General features: G+C 36.2%; 1 protein-coding gene across 1 annotated transcript; it reads left to right on the forward strand.

Moving 5' to 3' along the window:
- Positions 1 to 427: 427 nt before the first annotated feature.
- On the forward strand, positions 428 to 23,918 carry LOC139964454 (protein Wnt-10a-like). Its single transcript, XM_071966021.1, has 5 exons — positions 428 to 2,221; positions 6,749 to 6,926; positions 12,454 to 12,568; positions 19,936 to 20,198; positions 23,117 to 23,918. Exons 1-5 carry the CDS (start codon positions 2,139 to 2,141, stop codon positions 23,594 to 23,596), a joined length of 1,119 nt encoding a protein of 372 aa, XP_071822122.1. The 5' UTR covers positions 428 to 2,138; the 3' UTR covers positions 23,597 to 23,918.
- The last annotated feature ends 1,291 nt before the right edge of the window (positions 23,919 to 25,209 follow it).

A 25,209-nucleotide genomic window follows, 5' to 3' on the forward strand; every position in this document is an offset into this window, starting at 1 on the left:
TTGAAGAAGAGAAACAAACATGGTAAGACAGCGCAAAGGTACAAACAAACAGTAACAACAAACAAACTAGGAAAATAAAAGGTAATATTGGCCAACAGTCGGCGAATGACTTGAGAGTGTTACCAATTGACCATTCGATTATTGGCTAAGTCAGTTAATAGCTCTACTGAAGAATCAAATCTGACAATTGCATGCACTTTTCAGACCACACGACATTTTATAGAAACGACTGCCCGAAGGGGAAAAGATAAGGATATAGCTGTTTTGGAACCACACCAGACAAAAAGTTTGACCGGCTTTCTGATAGCTAATTTGAGGTTAGGTTCTTATGAAGGAAACTTTCAAAGATGTTAGAAAAATGTAAGAATTTTGTTCCTGTTTATTGCTTCCTCTCTCTCTTTCGCTATCTGGCATACTATCGGACGGGTGGGCGACTCGTGTGTGGATAATCACATTTACACTGCTTGATTAGAAAACTGGCAGTCTCAAGAACGCTGTTGGGAAGACATTTATTGTGAAACTGATAGCATTACTTTAACATTGGCCGCCCGAGACCCGATGGGGATGAGTTCAAGGTAACTGGCAACGCAAATATAGGCGGCGACCATTTAACACAGGAAGAGGTAACTTGAAAAGAAATAATTGAAAGGGAAAAAAAATCAACAAAGTAAACATCTGATTGTTATATCTTTTGTTCTTAAACCGGAAAGAAATAAAGAAGTGGGAAGAAGCAGACGGTCCTCATCAGCCAATCAGATGCATGCAAAACTATTACGTATGTCGGAGAAATCACGTGACATATCTCTCGGAAATAAATGGTGTTTATTGGTTTATTGTGAAAGGTGTAAAGACGGAACGAGGTGGGTTACCTAGGGGAACGCTAAGAATATTTGCAACAGGTATATCAACTCCACGCGTTATTGTGACGTCATATTACTGGTCATCTATTTTGTCGGAATTAGAGAGTTACAGATTGTAATCAATTGTGGTCCCATTCCCATCCGGTTGGTATAATAGATGGTTATAGAAACTTGTAGAACCAATTGAAAAGTTAATTCGTAAAACAAAGTTGACCGCTTGACCTACATTAATAACCATGTCAGATTAATGAAAAGTAGAGGAGTTTGTGCCTGATATATACCGCCACAATCAGAAAGAAAGAAATAGGAGCGGAGAGTAAGAATTGACGTAAGAGCACCGGGCGTCGTATATAGTTACTGTTAGGATAATTAAGCCATTAATGTTCCACGCGTAGGCGGGAAAAATTAAAAAAAAGTACGTTCAGTATGGGATGTGGTGGAACTACACGGTGTCGCGAAATCGATTCGTAAAGGCGAGAGAAATAATCACATCTCCGGCTTTTCAAAATATCAGTAGGAAAACTTTTATCCGGAGACAGCAGTGTTAAACATCAGCCTAAGAGGAGGATAACAATCTTAGAGTGAAATACTTGGAAATATTCTGGTGTCTCTACTTCATGTTGGCAGCTGCTTGGTATATAAATGAGTGGGATATAATATGGTTTAACCATCTGGACGGCGGATTAATAAATCAACGTGGTAAATTCACACGAGATCAACTTGAAGATAAATACCAACGCAATCATTAAACAGCGTGGAATCGGGGCATCCGAAAACCTACAAATTTATTGCTTTTCGTTTAAAGAAAAGAAAAAGGGAACTTCAAATAACTGATCGACGAAAGCGAATCAAGAAGAAGATTATTTTAAGAGTTTTGAGAAAAAAACATATTCACCTCGTTAAAGATATCTACTTATTATTTTTTTCCACGAGTAGTCGAGCTTATAAATTGTTCTCGTTCGGTTCATCTTTGCAAGAAAAAAAAAGAAGAAAATTGTTTTTCTGTCTTTTCGAAGTTTCTTCCAAAAAAGAAAAATCAGTTTCATTTAGTGTGATTTTTGCTGCAAGTTAGCTCATTTTGGTTTGTTTTATGTACCTTGTTTTGTGGAAAGAATCTTTGCGACTTTTCTTTGAAACGTTTAATTTCTGTACAATTTTGTGATAAAAACCAGAAGAAGAAATAGAAGCCTGGTACATCAACGACAAGATCACATAAATACGGAGAACTTATCAAACGGAGAGTAAAAGCGATTTTCATGTTATTGAGTGATCTGCCGAATGGCTGGAATTAAAACATTCGTTCTTAAAATGCACAGATATAATCTGCTTTTACTGTTATCAACGCTTTACTGCGCTCACATGTAAGTATAAATTCTATTGGTCCTTCGTTTTACTCTTTGCTTTTTTTTATAATTTTTTGTTGATAAGAAGTTTGTTTTATACTCATTGCAAGATACTGTGCAAAAATATTACAAAGAAATATTGATCCTATTGATAAATCAAATTCTTTCTTGCTGTTACAACTTTAACTTCAATTATTGTGTAACTATGTATTACATGGGAGTTATTTCATTGTGTTTTAATTAGTAGCATACATGTCTAATGAGGGAATACAATATTACCTTCTCTTGAAAAATTACGACAAAAATTGAATCATAACAAATTATTAATAAAATTATGAGTTTTTGTTACGTTGTCTGATCAATAATAAATGTTACGGTGATAAACCTTATAAATTAAAACAAAAGCTGGCCTAGAAGCAAACAAGCACAAAGCATTGGAGCTGTAGTACCAGTAAGTGCATGTTAAAAATTAATTTGTTGACAATATACCATTCAGCTTTCCAATAAACCGTTATATTGTTACGCTATGCAATAGTTTCCTTAACTAATCACCAATCGTGCACCCATTATACATAAATATTATACCTGCTAATACCTATTTATCAGTCACTTATATACGAACGGACATTTTAAATGTAAAAATCTCAAAATTCTATAACAAAATTGGAAAAGCTATTTACTACTCTTAGACTTCCAGTCACTGGGGGTATTTCATATGTGTTTACTTTACTCACATATCAAACGTTATAAATCAGGTGTTTTGACCAGGCCTGGCGAGGAGGAGGCGGGAGGGCGAGGTGGGGTGGGGGTGGAATAGGTGACATTATCCCTGGTACCAGACCTACCTCTAAACGTCACTGGTTTTCTACCGCATTGTTTTAAAACTTTGTGTGAAAGCTTTAAGTTAAACAATTCATTCCCAAACAATGAAAAATGTAATTACTAATTAAGGTTAGATTTATTTTAAACATGCATGGAAGTGATATTAATTAGACCACAGCATTTTTATACGAATAATATATTGCTTTTAAGCTGTGACAACACTTCACCAGCTACTTAAGAGAGAGCTTGATCCAATGATAACATTTAAATCTGAATTGGTCAGATTTGCCATGTTCATTCTGTTTCGATTCGATTTTGATAACTAATTGATGCCATTTGATACTAAATTCTGATAAAATTTCCAGGTCATAAGCTTGAGTAGTCAAATCTCATTTGAAATAAAAAAATATTGGAGGTAATACTTTGCAAAAAAAAACAAGCTTAAAACATTTCCACTTTGTTGATTCATGCTAAATATGAAAACATTTCAGGTCCACACGATGATATTCTTGATCGAAGAGAACTCAGTAAATTCCTCACTGGTTAATATTGTATTGATTTCTTATTTTGATCAATAATAACCATCTTATTTCGAGTAATATTTTATTAATATGTAGTAAAATTGCTGACCGAAAGGGGGAAAACAGCGTTTTATCTTCCTTTCCGATTCTCCAACATAAAAATCCAAAGTAAATTTGAACCAAACCTAAGGTCTACATCTGTCGTCACCAATACTTGTTGTTGACTTATAATAGCTGAAAAATATAGTTTCTATTTCTTGTCAAATCACTTCCATAAACCACAAAATTCACTTTCAAAAGCAAAGCAAAAAGCAAACAAAATACAAAAGCAAATTAAAATGTAAATCCTTTTTCCGAAGCAAAAAAATGAAAGAAATGGAACAGAAGCGATATTGTATGTCATGTTGCACGTTCCAAATGAAGAAGTTCTGTTTCGTGAAATCAGTACAATATACCTACACCGTACATACACACAAATCTATATATATATATAGAAATATGTGTCAAAGATGACAACGCATACAAATTCATTTCTCATATAAGACGTTGCCATGGTAATTCCAACACCCGTGTAATTGATAATTTCCGTACCGCAAACCGATGTTTATCTACAGAATTCGCTCATGTTCCTTGATCACATGACCGAACAAATCGTGTAGGTTGTTTCGAGCCGTCAATGTTCACATATTTTGCTTAACTAGATAAGAAAAAACAAGAATTTTGAACGATGCCCATATTTGTAACAGGAAATAGAGTAAAACCTCAAATCTGTTGCGCGGATTTTTCTTCAGGTTGAAAAATCTGGCTTAAGTCTAGAAGTGTAACGTAAATGACATAATGTGTGACGCAGAATATAGCTTTTACATCAGGTACTTTCGTTAACGGGGGCAAAGAAAAAAAAGCAAGAAAAAATTGTGAACGAGAGATAAGTTTATCCTTTGAGTGAACGATCGTTTGCAAACACAGCAAGAAAGTAATATTCACCAAAACAATGATGCTTTTGTATTTAATTATCATAGGCCTATGACTTTTGACACATGAACATTTAAAGTGTATAAGCCTACAAGTCAAAAACAATAACCATATTCTCGTTTGTATTGCCCAACTTGAGTATCGTTTTACCCAAACTGTATGTGTAAAATGTTTGATCTACTTATCATTGAGTAGCTGAAAAGATGAGAACACAGTTCTGAAAATATTTCAGAATGTATTTGAGGTCAACGATAGCTCAGTGATTTTAAGGTCCCTTTTAATTCCGGTGAGTATCACTTTAGTAGAGAAAATAAATAATAAGGTTTCTCCCCCCCCCGTCCCTCTATTAAATACAAATATCATGTTAACACTGTGTTTAGAATTCCATTCTGAGGTGGTCAACATTAAAATACGTCTTTCCTCTCTTTAGTCCTGCAGTTTCCCTGTGTTAGAGTATACTACGTTTGTCTTTGATCTTAAAATGATCTTTCAATCTGCTCAATTTGCAATTTTCATGAGAAATCAGTTAAATGTAAATCTTGTAAATTACTTAATTAGTGGTAGATATTGGTTGTGATATTCCAACTAATATTCTCGAAATCAAACTATATATTGAAATGGACACAAATATATCATGTATAATACATTTACTATGAATATTCAAACAAAATGTACTAAGAAATTAAAATCACAATATGCATTGAATCTACAGTATGATAAATCGATCTTAATAATTGTTTGAACAGTTTTATTGTAATAAAAGAAGTCAGAACAAATGTTATGTGAAATAAAAACAATTGAGAATTAAAGCCTGCGTCACGATATGAACAATAAATAAAAATAACTAACGAACTTGCTAAAGAGAGAAGAAAACAACAAAAAGTATTCAAGTGAAGAAAAATTAAAACCCATATATATATATATATATATATATATATATATATATATATATATATATATATATATATATATATATATATATATTTATATATATATATGGATACAAAAAATCGATAAAAAATTATTTCATATGAGCACGATTTGTTTGCTTTATTAGTTTCAGTACTGATTCTAAATATCCTCTTCATATTTTTGCGAATTTTCTCTCTACGATGAATTTGTCTGTAACAATACTTATAATTATAAGAATGAGAAATTTAAAAAAAAGCCTACTTGTCTATGAAAAATAAAGGGACATTCAGCATATTTTTCTACAAACACAATGATTAGCACATATCAAAGAAGAGAACATGTATATGTCCCAAATGGAAAATAGTATCTGTGATTTGGCAGTTTATTGTTCTAAGTAAACCTCGGGAAAGCTAAGAGAGTTTACGTTATGGGCAGATGCGTTTGGATTAGGATTTGTGAAGGGGAGGGGGTCAAGGGGGTAGATGGACGAGAACAGACCATGCTTTGTTCTTTCTGTTACCTTGGAACGATCGCTCTTTGGCGATTAGTTAACCATTTCATTCGACTTTGATAATGAAAGAGAAAGTAGCCCAGACCATTTTATTACAATGCATTTAAATATAACATGACATTTATTCAACATTCGCATTTTGGCTTCTTAAATGAAACTTTAAATGATGGCTATTCGTGTTTGATTGTTAAAAGTTATGATATTAGTAACGGCATTTTGTCTTGGCATTTAATCCTTAATAATTCTCTTTTCTATAATGACCTGCGTAGACAATGTAACTTACGACATTCTTGAGTTCTCTTGGTTCTTCTAAAACACAACGTTAATGGCTTACACGCTTAAACAATTCTTCTTTACAATCGCATTTAACAATGGTACATTGTGTTGCCATTTCAAATTAGGACATTTGGTTATGGGCCTTCTCTGTGATATTTGTTACACTCATGATTACAGTTATGAGAAAAACATAATTACCAAAGTTTAGCCAACTTATCATTTCAGGTTGTAAACTAATCTGTGACCTATTGATTAACGCCAGTAATTAAACTTGTGTAAAAGTAAGTTGGCCTGACGTTTCGATCCTAGCAGGATCTTTTTCAAAGGCTAAAGTTATGAGAAAAGTAATTAAACTTATCAGTGGTATCCAAAAGACAAATCAGGCCACAGTATATACAATTGAATTTTCATCTTGTACCTTCTACCTTGTGATTTCACCAAAGAAACAAGAACTTATGGTCAAAAGAAACGTTCTTAGTTTTTCTTTTTTGTCATTATATACTCACCTGGTCTCCTCTTTTATCTCTATAGGGCGTTGGCTTTGTCGTCCAATCAGATCCCTTCTACATTTATGGATCCACCAGAGAAGGAAGACCGTTCCCCTCGGAGTAAAAGCATCGCCAACATATGCAGGTCATATGCAGGTTTAACTAAAAAACAAAAACAAATATGCAGGCGTTCACCTGACGTCACGGAGGCAGCCATCAAGGTAAAATTACAAGTAACTTTCCTTTTAGTCCTCTGTGTGGACGAAAGGGGGTTGGAGTGGCTAGGGAAGGGGAGGGGTGTCCAAAGGGCTAAAGAAGTACTTTTCATATATCATTTCATATACCGTTGTGTTTTCTAACATACTCAAAAAATACTCTTCCCAAATGTTATTATTTGTTAACTATAATTGAACTTTAAACTCCAAGGATCATGATCAAAATATAGAAATAAAAGTCAGGACAAAAATACGAACAAACATACAAACAAGCAAACAAACAAGCAGACAAAGAACCAGTTATCTTGTCATGAGGACTTACAAAATTATGACGTCACAATGGATCATTTCTGGCTTCTTTACCAGTACGAAAATATAACGTATTAGGAGGTACAATTACAAAAGATCACATTTGTAGGACATTAGAAAAACATTGATGTTGAACGACGCTAAGAGAAGAATGAATAAACATATTAACATATTAATTTAAATATTTAGAGGAAAGGAAAAGAAGGACATTAGAAAAACATTGATGTTTAACGACGCTACGAGAAGAAGGAATAAACACAATAGCTATATTGTATATTGTTTAGAGGAAAGGACAATGCAAAAAAAAAAATGAGAAGACAAAAGCTTATGAAAGAATAGAAAACACGAATAATATAATTGAAGAGATGATTTAGCAGGAGCTGCCAGTGAGATAATGGCCCCGAAGAGATTGAGATTTTACGCCACGTGGGGGGAAAGCTTCATATTATTTCCAACTTCCAGCAAGTTTACCCATTCTATCGATTTCTTCTTAAAATAAATCAATACAGCTGATATATATAACCAGGACACACTCACCATAAATTACTTTCTGCTTTCATCACATTAATTGATAAGTAATTAGCAGTGATTTCTCATTACGCTGGACTCGAAACAATTCTTTACTCATCTATAGAGATTGTTTCCATAATTATCTATATTTTACCACACTGTATAGGGTATACTGTTCGTTACATTTTCTTTATTGATTGAAATGATCATGGATAAGTCAATATGCATATCAAACTGCACTGTAATGTGATTTTAGTAATGCAAGATGGTATCCAGTATACAAAAGAATAATCACAATTTCGTATCATTTTATTTAAAATCATTTTGATACCCCGGCTGGGTGTTATTTAAATTTAATTTCTCTTATAAAGAAGACTGAACTTTGATAAGAAGATTCGTGGAAATTCATTTTTTATTCTCAACTTGACCGAAAGTGAAACTCAGTGGTCAACTATTTCAAATACTTGTGCCGGTCAGTCACTGACGACTAGTAAAAACCTGCAAGGGTGCCCTGGTGTTTCAGGTCGGAAACAATGTCATATTATTTCATAGATTGAAACCATTATAAGATATAACAGAGAGAACTCTTTTGAAGGCCGTCAAAGCAAACTTGCATGATTATTGTTTGAAATTTCGTTCTTAAATGATTACGTAATGAACGACTGAAGAGTTAATACCTCGAGATTGTTGCGACCCAATGCCCCACCCATTTTTTTTTGCAAAAGGAAATGGAACAACAAATTAACTTAGATTATCTCAATTGCATATATGTATGTATATTTCACACGTGTCATTTACACATCTTCATAGGCACATCTCATTTTCTGTTCGAACCAACAAAAAATAACTAGGCTTAATCAAAAGTTATTTCAACATCCAAAAGTCGCTCTTTTTAAGGCGTTCTGTTGACGCGAAATCCGGGGTCAGCTTGACTTTTCTCTATCGAGAAAAAAAGGTGTGTTACTGTTACTGTCACTGTCACACAGGAACACCCTGGCCTGTACCACACCACTCCCCCCCCCCCCCCCAAGCAGCTATACCATTGGTGAAATCAGAAAACTTTAACCAACAATATATACCATAGTTTGCATAAACTAAATAAATATTATTTCATGATTGATCATATTATTAGGCAATGACGCTTATTAAATCAACACCGATGCATGTGTACCCTCCACCCCCCCCCCCCAGTCCCTCCCTTCCCAACTATTGCGGTGTCTTATTTAGGTACCTGGCAATATCCATTAACGCGGCATCCATACAATTATAATGAATGAAAATGCGTGACGTATATAGCCTTATATACAATTATTATGCCACACAATGAACTATTAAAATGAATTAAGAAAACAATAAATATAAACTGGCCGCATATCTTGATCAAAGCAAACTATGAGACAATATATCAATACATATAATTTTCACGCTTGATTCAAAAATCTATTTCTGTGAGAGTCTCCTTGAATCGCAAAACATCTGAGCAAATTACGAAAATGACTTATGAATATCGTCAATTTAAAATATGATAAGATAAATTAATACTTAAATTGTCATTAAAATGATCAATCTTTTGTATATTTCTTTTCTGACCTCGACCTACATTGACGCTTCGATCATATACCGGTTCTAACTTAATATTTCTATAATAATTCATGTACGGCCGCTTTATGACCATGCATATTACATCAACAAATTTACAAATTGTCCAGACACTTCGCATGGATGATATTAGCAATACTGTAACAGTTTTATAACAAAGTCTTAAAATACTGAAAACCCAGGCGATGATATTGACACCCTACGGTGCACTAAATTGATAAATATGTTGTCCTCTCCTATAACGAAGAGTTTTACCACCAAAGAAGTTCACAGCACTCTCCCGAGTGACGAAAATAGTCAGTGAAAACGTTCGATAGAGTCTTCAAAATATAGATATATGATATATGAGAGATATATGCATCTGCACAAGAGGAATACATCTACTGAGCAAGCAAAAAGGGCTAAGCATTGTCCAGACTATATATCAAGAAATATGTGATTGGAAATTGTTTCCGCCTAAATCCCTCCAACCCACCTCCCCTCCTCCCATACCGACTCCCCCATCCCGACACTTGCCTGGCACTTTCCTCTTTCTAAGGAAACAATATCAAACTTAAAGTTCTTTATGTGGGGGGGGGGTATAGGCATGAAGACGGGGAGCTCTCGTAGATGACCCCCCCCCCCAAAAAAAAAAAAAAACATAAAATGATAAAATGGCAAACACATTGTATTTACAGCAAAGAAAAAAGGGAGAGCGAAAGAGAGGATAGAAACAAGAAAAGATAACGAAGAAAAATGTGAAATTACAGACAAATTATCTTTGCGCTTTTCACAACATAAATAGGAATCTTTCAATGTACATGCATGGTTATTGCTTATCACGTGTAGTATAATTTAAGTGTCAGATTCGTTTGCTAACCTTCATACCCCCTCCCCCTCTCCACCCTGTCCTTTTCTCTCATCCTATCACTTATTATACAACTCGCGAAAAACGTTCTATTCTTTTACAGTGAAATGTTTCCAAATAGAATTTCAACAGTCGCAGCGCGCTCCTTTCACATTCCATGTCCACAATCAGGGAGAGGAGGTGCAAGGAAGGTGTGGGGTGGGTGGGGTGAGAGGTGCATGGAAGGTGTGGGGTGGGTGGGGTGCCGGGTCACTCAATCTGTCATCTTGAACTTTGCCAAGCCATCAATTATTTTGCGTTAAGTTTCATACCTTACGTCAAGAATGTAAGAAGAAATCTTGGATTAAATGAGTCTTTTCTTTGTTACGAGGCCATTCTTTTGTTGTACAGTTATTTCAACCGGCGTGATCAAAGCAGCGGCGATTTCTGGTTAACAATTGCGGTAGAAGTTTATTTCTTAATTCAGAAGGCTGAGGTTTCTGTATAATACTGGACTATGATACACTATATGTGTACCTATACACAATCATTGGTTCTTATTTGTCCCTGTTTCACCAGGAGTTTTTTTCTTCCTTCCTTCGCCTTTTTTTAAAGTATTAATTCGTAAGTTGAATAAAGTCTATTAAATCCTTCTTGGTGGTACTTCACGGGTCTCGTGTAAACCATGAAAGAAAAGGAACAACTTCTGGGTGGCATTGTATACAAGCATACATGCTTGCTAAGTGTAACACTGTTTTATCTACTATGGTTTACAGTGTCCGAATAATGTATATATAATATCTGAATACCACATTAATCAAGCCATGGACCGGAATAAACCATGTTGGTTCAAACCAAGGGATTGGGTGTGCTTTGGTTAGATGGGGAAGAGGATGACAAATGACCATATATTCCCCTCCTCTTGCTACATCTACCTCTCTCGTGTAAGTAACAACATTACGAAAGACGCGTATGCTATCAAATATTGACACATAGTCGTACATCTATGTGTTTTAACTCTCTCGTTGACTTCAGCAATAACTATATATAGCTATATATATAGTCTCTTTCTATATAGGCTCTCTCTATATAGTCTATATATAGGCTATATACATATAGCCTATATATATAGAGCCTATATATAGAGCCTATATATATAGAGCCTATATATATAGAGCCTATATATATATATATATATATATATATATATATATAAAGCCTATATAGAGAGCCTATATAGAGAGCCTATCTATACATATATGCATAAATTAGCTCGAATCAGCCTGAAGCTAAACCGAACCCCTTGATTCGAACTGGGTGTCACGTCGACAGTTATGATACGAATTATCATTGTAAGGCATCCATATAGAGTCAATTATGATGTTGTTAATGCAGGATCTGACGTATATACATGTATATGTATGTAGGGAACGCACGGGTCTATGTTCATCCGTAGGTCTAGTTCATAATCTGTCTTACCAGTTTACCTCTATCAATAGTTGCCAGCCTAAATTTTCTCCGACATTTTAAGTTGTGTCGTTCTGTCATGATCTATACGGAGCCAGTGCGCTAAACACACTTTCTATTACACCCTGACCCATCCTGCTGGGATAGACGACAATGTTGTCATACCTTTCCGACCTCTTGGAGAAATTCGGTTGTAGTCGTACTTGAGTCAACTTGAAAATTCAATTAGAGCCACGCAACAGATCAAAGCGTATGGATTAGCAAGTGCTTTCGCGCAACACTGGGGGGCGCGTAGATCTATTAAATTGTAACGTATCTGCACGCGGCGATGAAAGGATTCTCAAGCCACAACCATTGCATACATGGAGTTATGTTTGTTTAGTATGTTTGTTTGTTGTTTCAGAAACGTAAAAGTACATATTTTGCAAACGGTACTCCCCATCCCACAATGGGGGTGTGGGGAGGGGGGGGGGGTTATCATCCTCACCACGTCTACTAACTTTCTACCTTCCCTTTTACATTTTCATATCATCTGTCTTTGTTTTGCTTTTCAGTAATATTCAAATAAGGAGATACTTAAATTAATGGTGCATCATCATCATTTTATTATTATTATCATTATGATCATTATTATTATTATCATTATTATTATGATCATTATTATTATTATTATTTTTATTATTATTATTATTATTATTATTAATATAAGCATCATTTTATTATTAATATTATCATTGTTATTATTATTGTTGTTATTATTATTATCATCATTATTATTATTATCATTGTTGTTATTATTATTACTATTATTATTCCCGACAGGGAATCGCCGAAGCTGTGTCTGAATGTCAATACCAGATGAATAATAGAAGATGGAACTGCTCCACATTGGTTAACAAGAATGGCAATCCATTTAAAACCAAAATAATGAAAAGAGGTTAGTGAGATGGCTTGTCAATATTCATTCAAATTTGAATTTAGGAGGTAAAGGTAAAAGTTCGTTTAAAATGTCTGTATCATCTTACTATGTTATTAGTGCCCATGTATGTTACTTGTCAACGGTTTCACCATGTTTTAATGTACTGTAATACTCATATAGTAGCGATTAACATCAACTTACTAAGCCTGCCATGTGCCTATGTTGCTCTCATTACGTATACATGTATAAATTGGCTATTGTTTCTGCTTGGTAGTGTTAATTGTTTCTGCTTGGTAGCCTATGTTGCTCTCATTACGTATACATATATACATTGGCTATTGTTTCTGCTTGGTAGTGTTATGAGTGCAGCCTGATACCAATGTATTATTTAAAAAAAGTTATATAATAAACTATTACATCTGTTGCCATGAATTGGATAATTAATTTGTATACCATACTTCCGGGTCCTGGGACAGAACCGTAGCCCCCTCCTTACCCCCTCCATACCCCACCCTCTCGTCAGATGTCCTATCATTGCTGCTCGAGCTTTCGATATCAATTCGTTTGCAGAAACCCTCTAAAATGACGAAGATTGAAATTCTTTCCTCACATAAATTGAGACACGAAATACTTTGTGTAGCTTGGATTTGTGACCCAGATATAACCAACCTTCGGCCCATGAGGTCCCTATTGAGGGCATTGGGATTACTTTGTTCATATAAAACGGCATTAAATCACACCTTTTCGATATAAACTGTTCATTAGTCTTTGAAATGTTACAATTTGATTTATCACGCCCCTTCAAAATAAATCTTTTATGCATTAGTCGAAAATGTTACAAGTTGATTTAATCTCATAAAATATTAAGATCGGTTTCACACCATGAAACGTTATTAAATTAATTTGAGCATATTACCGAAAGGTGTCGTGCAATGGAGGGCAACGTTTTCCCTTATTATCGGATAGACACATTGCGTCAACGTAGGCTAGTTATGTGACGTCAAAATTAAGACTAATATGACGTCACAGAGTAAAGTGTTGACGCGATTACTGTGACGTCATTTGCCGTTAAACATATTTGTCTTATTTTATACAGTAAGTTGAGTGTTGGGTGGCTTAAATTGACGAGTAAGCTCGGTTAACAATATAAACTAGAAAGGAAATTGGTCATCATAAATAGAATCTTTGACCGATAACCTAGCTGTTCTTGCAGAAAATATGTTTTCAGATCAGTTAAAAATGATCTATCTATTGCAACTGGTTTAATTTCTAACCAAACTTTATTTTAAAAACAAGGAAGAAAAGCAAACGTTTATTTGTATTTTCTTTCACCCGTATGATGATCTGTGTTGTCTGGATTTAATCTAACTTTTTTTGCATTAAAATTCATATAAAATATAGAGTTAAAGCCAGAAAGAGCAAAAAACACATGATTATCTAAAACAATAGGACATGGACAGAAAATGTGTGATTTGCGTTTTGTCCTTAAATGGAGCATTACAGACATGAACACATATATTCTCGACTACTAGCAAAACTGACTGCCAACATTTAATCATGACGTCATGGTTATTACCTTCTGACGTCATAATAACCTGTCCTGGTTTCGAATCCATCATACGTTTCCGCTCTTCACCCGACTGATATCGTCGAAGACGCATTTTGAGGTCATTGCCGATCACGTCGGGTCTCTAGTTTATTTCTTGTTGAGGGTGTTTTCTAATAACCCACTTAAGTTGGTTCATTGTTATTATATTCAAACTCTCAAAGTGATACCGCCATTGAGGATCTGTTTAGACAATCAGAGTAAAGCTTCATTATGGTTTAATTACTCCTTCTTAGTAGGCACAGGTCCCCAGGGAGACATTGAAACTGTGACCCTTCATCCTTTTGTTCGTAGTACAATACCCCATCTGATAAAACTATTGTTCTTCCACGTCCCTTTACCTTTTCTGTTTCGTTTTTTCGTTGCGTGGTTTATTGTGTACAACTCACACTCTCTGATTTATTGTACTTTAAGTGCCGATGACAAACCGTTCAGCTATTTTGATTGTTCCCGAGAGCCGTCCCATAAGTGACCCTTCTTATGGGGAGCTCGTGTTCTCCAAAACCTTTGTTAAGGGTCTTGTAAACTCTTTAATAGGGAGGGATACCCTTGAGGAAGTGATTTTGGTGAGAAACCACATGTTACCCCGTGGATTATATGTATGTATAGAGTGCAGGAGGAATACGTTTGCAATATACGCATGCTCAGTAGAAGTTTTCACCATAGAGGGCGTCCTCTCTTAATTATATCGATATCAATCCATAACTAATACCCTCTTCTTCTATACGTAACATCAATTGATGATCGTTCAAATTCAAAGAGGACTTTTTCCCCCCATTTTCTTGCTTTTAAAGATTGGTGAGTTGAAAGGGGTGGGTTGGGAATCGTGTTTCATCCATGTGGTGTTGTTATTTACATCTTGTTGACTGGAGGGGGGGGGGTGCCCGGTATATGGGCTGGGCGGGTGGATGGGTTGGTTGGCTTGCTAATTACTGTCTTGGAAATAAGAAACTTTGACGGAAATCTCTAAGTTTACATAAGATATTCTGTAAAGTGAGTTTTTTGCAATGGCATTGTGGTACCGTTTGTGCCCGTACAGCCGTTCTTATACTTAAACTGTCGAAGTACATCCCAATTCTTTTCCTTTACGCCTCCCCCTCCCCCACCCAACTTCTCACCCACCTATGATCCTTCATGTGGTGCCATTCTTTGACATCCATGTAACAATAAACACCGTTTTAGAACAATTTTGCCTTCTTCTCATTTTCCATTTTGCTGCCCTTAGGGTTGTACTTCCCACCTCTTTGTTTTCGAATTTACAACACGTAATCTAAACACCTACTAACGACATCTGCACGAGTCTCGTAACAAATAAAGTTAAGTGAGAATTAATTTCAAGAGATTCTTATCCCACAGATTTGGAATTTGATTACCCATTTGACCATCACAGAAATCATTTTTGAAGTAGGTTTTGGCAAGGTGGTCCCGTACGTTAATGCTGTCACCATCGACACAAGTGACATCAACATTCGGTTGGGGGGGGGGGGGGGGAGACAGAAAGTTTGTTATACGGATGCCTCGAATATTTCCCATATTTTCAGAGCGTCGTACCACAGTTCAATGCTCCTCGATTAACACACTTACTTGGTCGCTTTCCGAGGTTTGGAGAACATTAATATAGATGTCTTCATCTGACATGTCCTATACCCACCTTATGGTAGCTGCTTGTTTGGGCTCATATTATGTCACATTCCAATTTTTACCGTTTAGATTTTGAGCTGCAAGAGGTCGACGTTTAGTGTAGGTCTAGTACTCTCTCAACCCATGCATACGCCAGCTCTCGCTACATATCATACTTCTAGTTTTACTCGGGATATTTTAGATCACCTTAAATCATTTTCAATCTTTCCGATTATTTGACTCCCAATCTCTTAAGTATAACCCCCCCCCACACGCCATTCCCCTCCCCACACATGGCCATTTCCCCTCCCATGTGTCTTCATTGTAACCATGATATCCTGCTTGCTATTTCCTATATATCGCAAAGCAAGTCTAAAGAAAATATCGAGGTCAACACAGTGCTTGTAACACTGGAGAAAAAAAATAGATTCTTTGTAACGTGTTTCACTCTTTTGGCCTTATTCTTCGATGGCGCCTATGATTGGATAAAGAAGGGGTCCTTTTAAGAGGCCAAAGTTTATAACCGATAGTTATATACAAATGTTGACTTGCAACAAGGAACATATTATTTTCCATATCGGGCCCCCTTTATGTTTACAAATCCACGGTATAGGATCCCCCTGTAAATCAAAAGGCTACCGATAAAGCCCCCAACGAGGCAGTTACAATAAAGCCGCCGAGTATCTCCCGCATGTCACAAGCCGGTATGCGGTCGGTGTATTCAGCGTTTAATCTCGCTGTGCGTCTCAACGACGATGAATATAATTGAAACTGTTTCAAAATTCATTGGAAGTTCGCTGTCATTAACAACCTGCGCTGCGAGCGTTGGTTTTATGTTAATAAGGTCAAGGGAAATGGGCCAAAGGCCACGCAATTCCTGTGAAGCTTTCAATTAGATTTTCGTTAAGTTTTCCAGGTGAGTATTAAAATAGCGCTTTCATAATTCGGTTCAAAGGAACGCCGGCATTGGAAACACACTTATTTCAAAGGGGTCCCAGAAAAGGACTTCAACGCGAGTCTATATTTTATCTTGGTATTATCTTATATACCCCAGTATTCTCTCCCATATCGCTTAAACATTCATAAGGGTGACAATAGCCGATATAAAATGTTGTTGAACATTATATGAAACCGGTATTAATCCAATTTAATTTCCCCATTATATACATTAAAGGCCTTTAAATAGTTGTTTTCATTATTAAATTAGAACGTTCAGTAAAGTCATCACGCGGTGTACCGTGTGATGTACTTACAATAAATTGACCAATAGACATATTTAAGACTAAATTGTTGGCCTTCACTGCTGCACAGATGTATCCCAAATTTATTATAAAGTCTCTAAACAATATTTCAGACTCTCAGATGAGACCAAATATGTTCATTTTATTTCGACACAATAGGCTTCTTGAAAGTCAAATGTGTTCGGAACATATTGTCCAAGAGACAAAGGTAGAGATATACAAGAGGTAAAGAGAGAAGGAGAAAGGGAGAGAGAGATAAATGGAAAAAAACTCAATTGTCGTATATGTCAATCGCCTGTACAACAATGACTTTAGACTAGCTATTAGTAACGTCACAACGGGAGGTAGACCGCAGACAATTTGATTTTCCTTCATTCGTAGTTTAATATTTAGTCTTGAAGGGTATAGGCTTACCATCTGACTATGGGGACCTATTAAAGTATACATGTAATACTCGCTTATGATACATAGTTGTTTACTCGAGAGAAAATATGATTAAGTAGATAATCTTATTTGCATGGAAAGTTCATGTCATTACTATACGGTGGGAGGTTGGACGGGAGGGTGTATGTATGTGGCTGGATAACAAAGGTGAATGTGACATTAATATCTCCGTGCCAATTATTCCCTCGATGCAACAACCAAAGACAAAAGAACTTTGACGTAGGGAGGGCGCTAAGCAAGAATACCAAATAGCACCAAGACCACGATTTTCAGAGCATATTGGCCGAACAATAGAATTACATAGAATGGTATCAATGCCATTAAGTATAACTCAACCACTACGTTACAAATCAACTGAATGTGGAAGTTACTATTTTTTTGTTCATAACAACGAAAACCCGTAGGTAATCTTGCATTATTATATAGCTGAATGAATATTCACGAGGAGGGGAGGTAGGGTGGGATGTAGGGTCAGAGGGGTGGGTGGATTAGTGACATGTCAAAGCCCCTCAAGATTTTTGCTATTCTCTGCTATGCAAACCCTATGTATATAGTATAAATCCCATCATTAATGGTATAAATTTAACCAGTAATATATCTTGCCTTTTAACAGTGTGTCTATGTTCTTCGGCAATGTGCCTGCCTAAGAATTCACTTCCTGTCCGGTGCGTTCAAAGAATTTTGAACTTTTTTTCGAATTCCTTTGCCAGCTTTTTACGACCATCTATATACACATGCAAGTTGATTGTTAATATTAACAAATATGGCTATATCTCACCATTAAACTCACTGGTATATCCTCTGTAGAATCCATTGCTAGTTTAATTTGTTTACGCCTGTCACATGCAGTCTCTGTACGCCGTATCACCACCCACCGTTTTAGCTGCTAGAGACGGGCTCGTTTGCCGTCAATTTCACTTCATGACCGCCCAGTCGCCCGGCGTACTTTCCTTGAACTTCTCCGCGTGGTGTCCAACCCAATCACACCCCTCATGTTTGTTTAACATTAACCTGTACTTGTCCTAGTTTATTTAGTTTTCGTAAAGTTATCCCGAGGCAGCCTGCAGTGTGTCTGCAACACTCATACACGTTTTTTAATGATACAAAGTATCACAATTTAGTTATAATATCGAGATGGTTTACCCAGATACGCCGCTTTAACTGGTCAATTCCCTCTGGAACTTACAGACAAAAGTTAGTCCGTTCCCACATATCTTGTTTGTAGCGGGTAGTAACTTGACCCTCATATAGTTATGGTATAGAGCTTACGTTGCATGGTGTCAAACCCCTTACGGGAAAATTATGGTGTCCTTGAGGAAATTTGTAAAGCCGACAAACCTTGATAATGAATTTCAACTATATACCATTGTGAATCAATACTTAACGTACAGTGCAACAAAGGGGTTATAAACACACTTGGATTCTTACTTTAAAAAAATATTCCTCTAGCGAAAGACGCGGTACTAAACATGTTCTAATGTTACTGAAGGCGACTGCCGAATGTTTATCGATCATGTCGAGTCTTAACATGTTTTACCACACTAGGATAGTCCTGCAGGGGTAAATTTATTTCTGACTGATGGCAGGCAAAAACACAATTTTTCCAAGAAAACAAAAACAAAAAATTGAGAAATTTTATAACAAATGTGAACTTGAAACAAACAGGTATAGCATCATGCTGATGCACTTTAACGAAACTTTGAGGGCATTTTCTCCTATATTTACACATAATTTCCCACTACAAAGTTAATGTGGATCAAAAGATGAATGAAGCACATTCATGGGGGTATTGTTAACTTCGAGATCTTTTAAGTTAAGTTTGGAATCCTACCATACCAAACTTGTGAATGATGGAGTGAATTATAAAAACAATATCTTTTTGTCACTGTGAAACTATGACATCACAGCAAGTGTAGCCGAACTAGAATACTGTTAATACTTCGAAAACTGTACATATGGATTTTATTTTTTTGTAACTTTTCACCGGACACTTATGTTCTTCTTCCTCATCAGTCAAAACTCAAGTCAATTTACTCCTGGAAAAATTTGTAAAAATTCTATAGCAATAATCAGTTATATGTATCAATTTTTTCTGTCACCTCGATGGTTTTTACGATTCTCGAATTTATTTCCTAATAGACAGCCCTCATAAATTAAACCAAGGAGGGGAGAGTGTGGTGGGGAAGGGAGAGAGGAGTGGGTATAACCATTTATATGGCGCATGGCTATATAGCATCATATATAGCATGGAATTGTCCGTTCGTTTCGAGAAAAAAAAATGTTAAAGTTTTGAAAGACGTCTTGCACCTAAACTGTTCCATGAATATGCAAAATGACGTCAGATTAAAAAAAAAATGAAACAGACAAACAAAATATTAAAAAAAAAGAAAAAAAACCTCCAAGAGTTCCAAGGGAAGCCGCTTTTGCTCCTCAGTAACTTTTCAATTATATCTTTTCTTTCTTTTACTCGATAGCTTTCTCTGAAACAGCGTTTGTTCGTGCAATGATATCTGCTGGGATACTGGTGCATGTGACCAGATCGTGTAGCACGGGTAGTCTACGAACCTGTGGCTGTGACACGAGCTATAACGGTCGAGAAGACGACTTCATCTGGGGTGGATGCAGTCACGATATCGGTTACGGAGAAAAATTCAGCGTCGATTTTGTAGATAGCATGGATAAGGCCAGGGATCCACGGTCACGGATGAATGTACATAACAACAAGGCCGGACGACTGGTAAGATGAATATTCATTCGCTAATTTACATATTTATGACTTGTGTTAAATTATCAGTCAGTTGGCTCAATTTCCTAATGCTAATACCTCTCTAAACTGTACTCCAATATCATGCTCTCAAAGCACTGGTATTAACAGTACAACAGTTTCTAATCTTGATCAGATAGAAACATGATATTCATACTGCTCGTACTGAAAATAAAAGTGCTCTGAAGCGGGACATGACGCTACAGTTTAGAAATAATTGTCCCAACTGGGAGAAAAAATCACACGGTAGGTTCGAAATATAGGTCGACATCATTTAGTAAGAAATGCCAAGAAAAGCACTTACACACATAACACTGACAAAAATACCCATTCATAAGAATAATGACCAGTTTTGAAGAAAATTAAAACCATGTTCGAGCTATTCTTAATTATATTCTTAATTCGAAAAAGAAAACCATCTTTCGTGGTACTTTCCATTCTGCAGGCGCTTCTTCAATCGAACTTCAAAGAAATCATTTGCTTTTCATAAAACTCATTTACTTCATTTCTAACATTTCCGTGTGAGTTTTTTGTTTCTTAGTACAAACATCAAGAGGAATGAAAATGAAACTCAAATATGTTTTTTTTTTTGCAGTGTTAATAATCTTCATCATACCTTAGTGAGATAGTTGAGACCTTTTGCTTTTCAATAGATCTCATTTTTCAGTTGCCATGGTAATTTGCTGTATTCGCATATTTAGATTAGGTTACCAGTTTTGCATAGTTTCTGCTTCCGGCGTTTATCCCTCTACATGTAATATGATGTCGTAACATGCTGATCTTGAATTTCATTTGAGCGGAGATAAAAGGGATATTTAATCTGGTGTGACGAACATTAAATGGGCCTTATCAGATTTTATCACCTAAACTTCAAGTAAAATGAGAAAAGCGTTGTTCCAAAAATGTCTTAATTTTTTCATTCGAAACCGTTAAAACAGAACAGGGATCAAAGAAAGAGCTTTTGTTCTTATAGGAATTAAGGCCACCCGTGAAATCTTTGTTAAAGCTTGAGTCGACCACCTAGATAGTTCAGTAAAGTCCAAAAACGAATTTTCGATTTAACCCCCCCCCCCCAAAAAAAATGGTAATAATGAAGGTGTGGAATTTCTAGCATTGTCGAGAAATTATGGCTTATATAAGTTTGTTGAGATGATTGCGTGTTTGTTGCCATAGAGATTGATTGGGTGTGGTTTGCAAAGGAGAATTTTTATTAGGATGTCGTGGGGAGATTCGGTATCCAGATCCGAAAGAAAAGGAAATAGTTTCTAATATACAAACCAAACTTTATCGAGTCTGCTGCTACGATTAGGCCTGTTTCGAAATTAGGCCAAAGGTCACGATACTTTAATGCGAAAGCGTGCCACCCCCAGGGTCACGGAAGTCGTCACGTGATAGACGGAAGGAAGAACGAACAGTCTCAAACTGGATTAGCACCGGGCAATCTATCTCTTTAAGTGACACCCACCCTACCCATGCTAAAAGAGGGCAGTGCTAAAGAATCTAACATATTTCTGTTGATTATTTGAATTCCATCTTTACAGATGACTTTTGTTATCATTAAAAATAATAACTTAACTTAAACAACGATGTCAAAATGATAACTAGTCTACATTTGACGAGCCAGAATTTATATGAAATGTTACGAAACAATCAGTTTATTGCGATTGAACATGATATAGTATTGGATATATTATAAACTTGAACAAAAGCATGTTCGAAGCTAAGATCAATATATTCCTGCCACGTCACGAATAACTACCATGCACTAGAACACAGCACCGCCCATGAACTCAGATGTGTTCAAACGAAAATATTATTCATGACATACTGATATGTTAACTTCATAACATACTGATTTCAATATCGACATGCTAATTGTTATTTTAATATGTAACATGGTGATATTTTTGCCTGATATATTTATTTTTTCTCAATAACATTATGAAACGTTTCATATTTTGCCAAAACTTTTCAATGTTTCTGTACAGTAGTAAACATTTGTAAACTGGGCATTGACGTCATCATATAACACATTCCGAACAATGCTAAGTTAATCATAAAAAAAAACTCGGTATCGAGAACTATTGTAAACTTGTGCTCCCTCGACAACACTTAATAAGCCTATAGTCCATTAATATATTTCTTTGATCTTCCGGCCTTCTTAAAATTACATTATGCTGTGCCATTTCTCCTTTCCAAATAGTCTAAATTGAAAGCGACAGGGGATTAAATACATTATTTACTTTACCGCTGTCGTCCGGTTAATTGAATATGATAACGTCTTGTGATTATCATCGCGCCTGAAAGTGTCTCGCTCTTTCATAAGTTGGAAGTCATGCATCGAAGATACCATATCCTCCCTAATTATATATGTAACATTGGGTCCTATAGGGTATACAGGCAGTCGCGTAGCCAGGAATTTGCCAAGGGAGGGGCGAAACTGTAGATTCGGCATTGAAAACTATCTAAGAGTAGCGCCACTAGAGAGTAGAGTAGCGCCACAAGTAGAGTAGAGTAGAGTAGCGCCACAAAACTATCTAAGAGTTGGCGCGAAGCGTACAAGAAAATTTTGGCTTAGCATGCCTCCCAGATCGCTGGAAAAGGCACTTCCCAGGCCTTGTAAGTTGAATCTTAGCATTTTCTCTTTTGAAAATACTAGCGATATCATAAAAACAGTAAAAAAAAAATATATGCTCAGGAGGGGCGGCTGCCCCCTTCCCCCCCCCCCTTGGCTACGCGCCTGTATACAGGCCTATACTTGAAGCTATCACAGAATTGTCATATTCAACGTATGAACCGATTATAGCAAGACAATACTAAGATATGTGAATATGTTTTTAAATTTGTGACCATTTTCTTACTCACGATGATCTTCTCTCTATACTTTTCAGATGGTTGAACACAATACTATCAAACAGTGTAAATGTCATGGCATGTCAGGCAGTTGTGAGCTTAAAACTTGTTGGAAACAAACCCCACAATTCCGCGATGTAGCTAATAAACTGGTCGAGAAGTACAACGACGCTATGCAAGTGCGCCCCCGAAATTCAAACAGTGGACAACTGGAAACGGTGTCTAATCATGTCAATGTTAGAGGACGGAATTCACCGGCATCACAAGAGCTCATTTATCTGGAGAGATCGCCCGATTTTTGCACACCTGACGCGAGTGTAGGCTCGGCCGGGACGAGGGGAAGATATTGCAACAAGACTAGCACGGGGTATGACGGGTGCGATAGTATGTGTTGCGGTAGGGGTTACAATGTTAGTCTAAAGGAGAGCGTTGAATGGTGCAATTGTACGTTTCATTGGTGTTGTTTTGTTAAATGCAGGAAATGTCACACAGAAGAATGGGTGAATCAGTGTAAGTAAATACAGAATATTAGAACTAAAAACACTAACATCGGTGACGTAGTTATGACGTAACCATAACGGAAATGATGTTGCCGTCCGACGGTGTCATCCGAATGACGAAGTCCGACAAGACCAGGAAACGAAAAGGCAACCGTTTCTATAGTTAATTCAGATAAATAGTTCATTAATATCTTCTAAATGGACTTTCATAGAAGGAATACAACAGTTGATGATGTTTGAAAATAATATCATACCCACAGTTCTCGCACAGATCTGTTCTTTAATGCTGACACATTGAAAGCAAAACAAGAAATATCGAGGTGATTTTTGGGGGGCGTGTGGTGAGGGCGTGGGGGTTGGGTGGGGTGACTATCTTTGTGAGGGGGTGGGGTGGTGTGATTTTCATTCTCTATGGGCTTTGATCTGATGTGTGTTCTAATATAAGAGGATGAGTACGGCACATAAATTTCATTGCAGCTTGTACGGTGGTGTTTTTCACATGTTAAATCACTTTGTATAGTGAAGATATGCGCACAATACGCCAGTATGACACAGCCCGATTTTCACTGAATTTCGTGAACGTGCTGTAACGTACAAACACAAGTACATCCTGCAGGTACTTTCAAAGAGAAGAGAACTATTTCAACCCAAACGCTTGTATCGCAAAATAGTAACTAAAAGAAAATAATGGTAAAAAAACGCTATAGTTTAACGAAGTGATAGATTAGTCTGTTTGTGTTTCTTACTCGTTTTCTTAAAACTGTTATCTAAGCAAATGAATATTTATAATGCTATATGCTTTTTTGAGTTACTATTATGTATATATTAAACCAAGTATGTACAAATGCTATATACCTGTAAGTTATGTATAGTTTATAAAGAACATAAAAGATAAGCAAAAACATTATTTTTAAATTCATGACTATAAACAGGTGATAGCTGTATATAAATTGACTAAAATGAAAAGGTTATTGAATGTTCCCTTTGTAAACATTTCATACTCTCTTATGCAAAAGTTGAACAAAACGATATCAAGTTGATGAAAGTGACCTATTAAGTCTACCGCCACCACACTCTGTTACCCACTTGGTGGATAATTTGGGCCGTTTGTCGCATTTAAATATTGCGCAATACGTATATTACCGATTCTGCGATACACAACATAAAAGCTCACTCATATGGCGGACGTTCCATTTTCATGAATGGTGGTTAGGTTCCTGTTTATACAGACGCAATGTTTCCGATCTTAAAATAGTCATGCATCCATGGCTATTCCTAATTATTTTCATACCGTGTTTAACTTTATTTAAAACAAGCTATTCATTTTAACCAGGTCATATATAACACTAATATATTGACCACCATCCTACTTCGTAGTAATTATACGTCGTCGGACCAATTATGACACACTTTCGAAAATTTCATGATTTTGCCACAGCGCAATGGACGTTAAATCCTGACTTAAAGTGTGCTATAGCAAGAGTCCCAATGTGTTTTTCACAAAAGTGAAATTAAACGATAATAAAAATGTACATGTCCAAATCCTCATAAGCAAAATATCATCTTCTGAGTCAGCTTACTAAATTACTAGCCTAGGTCTAGGTCCTACGCCGCGGCCACCATAGGCGTAC

This window comes from Apostichopus japonicus, chromosome 23, assembly GCF_037975245.1.
Source record: "Apostichopus japonicus isolate 1M-3 chromosome 23, ASM3797524v1, whole genome shotgun sequence".
Classification (NCBI taxonomy): Eukaryota; Metazoa; Echinodermata; class Holothuroidea; order Aspidochirotida; family Stichopodidae; genus Apostichopus; species Apostichopus japonicus.

Excerpts from the sequence above, each read along its gene's own strand:
- LOC139964454 (XM_071966021.1), top strand. The coding sequence starts at position 2,139 with ATGGCTGGAATTAAAACATTCGTTCTTAAAATGCACAGATATAATCTG. Across the intron at positions 2,222-6,748 it reads ACGCTTTACTGCGCTCACAT|GGCGTTGGCTTTGTCGTCCA; the intron begins GTAAGTATAAAT and ends TTATCTCTATAG. Across the intron at positions 6,927-12,453 it reads TCACGGAGGCAGCCATCAAG|GGAATCGCCGAAGCTGTGTC; the intron begins GTAAAATTACAA and ends TATTCCCGACAG.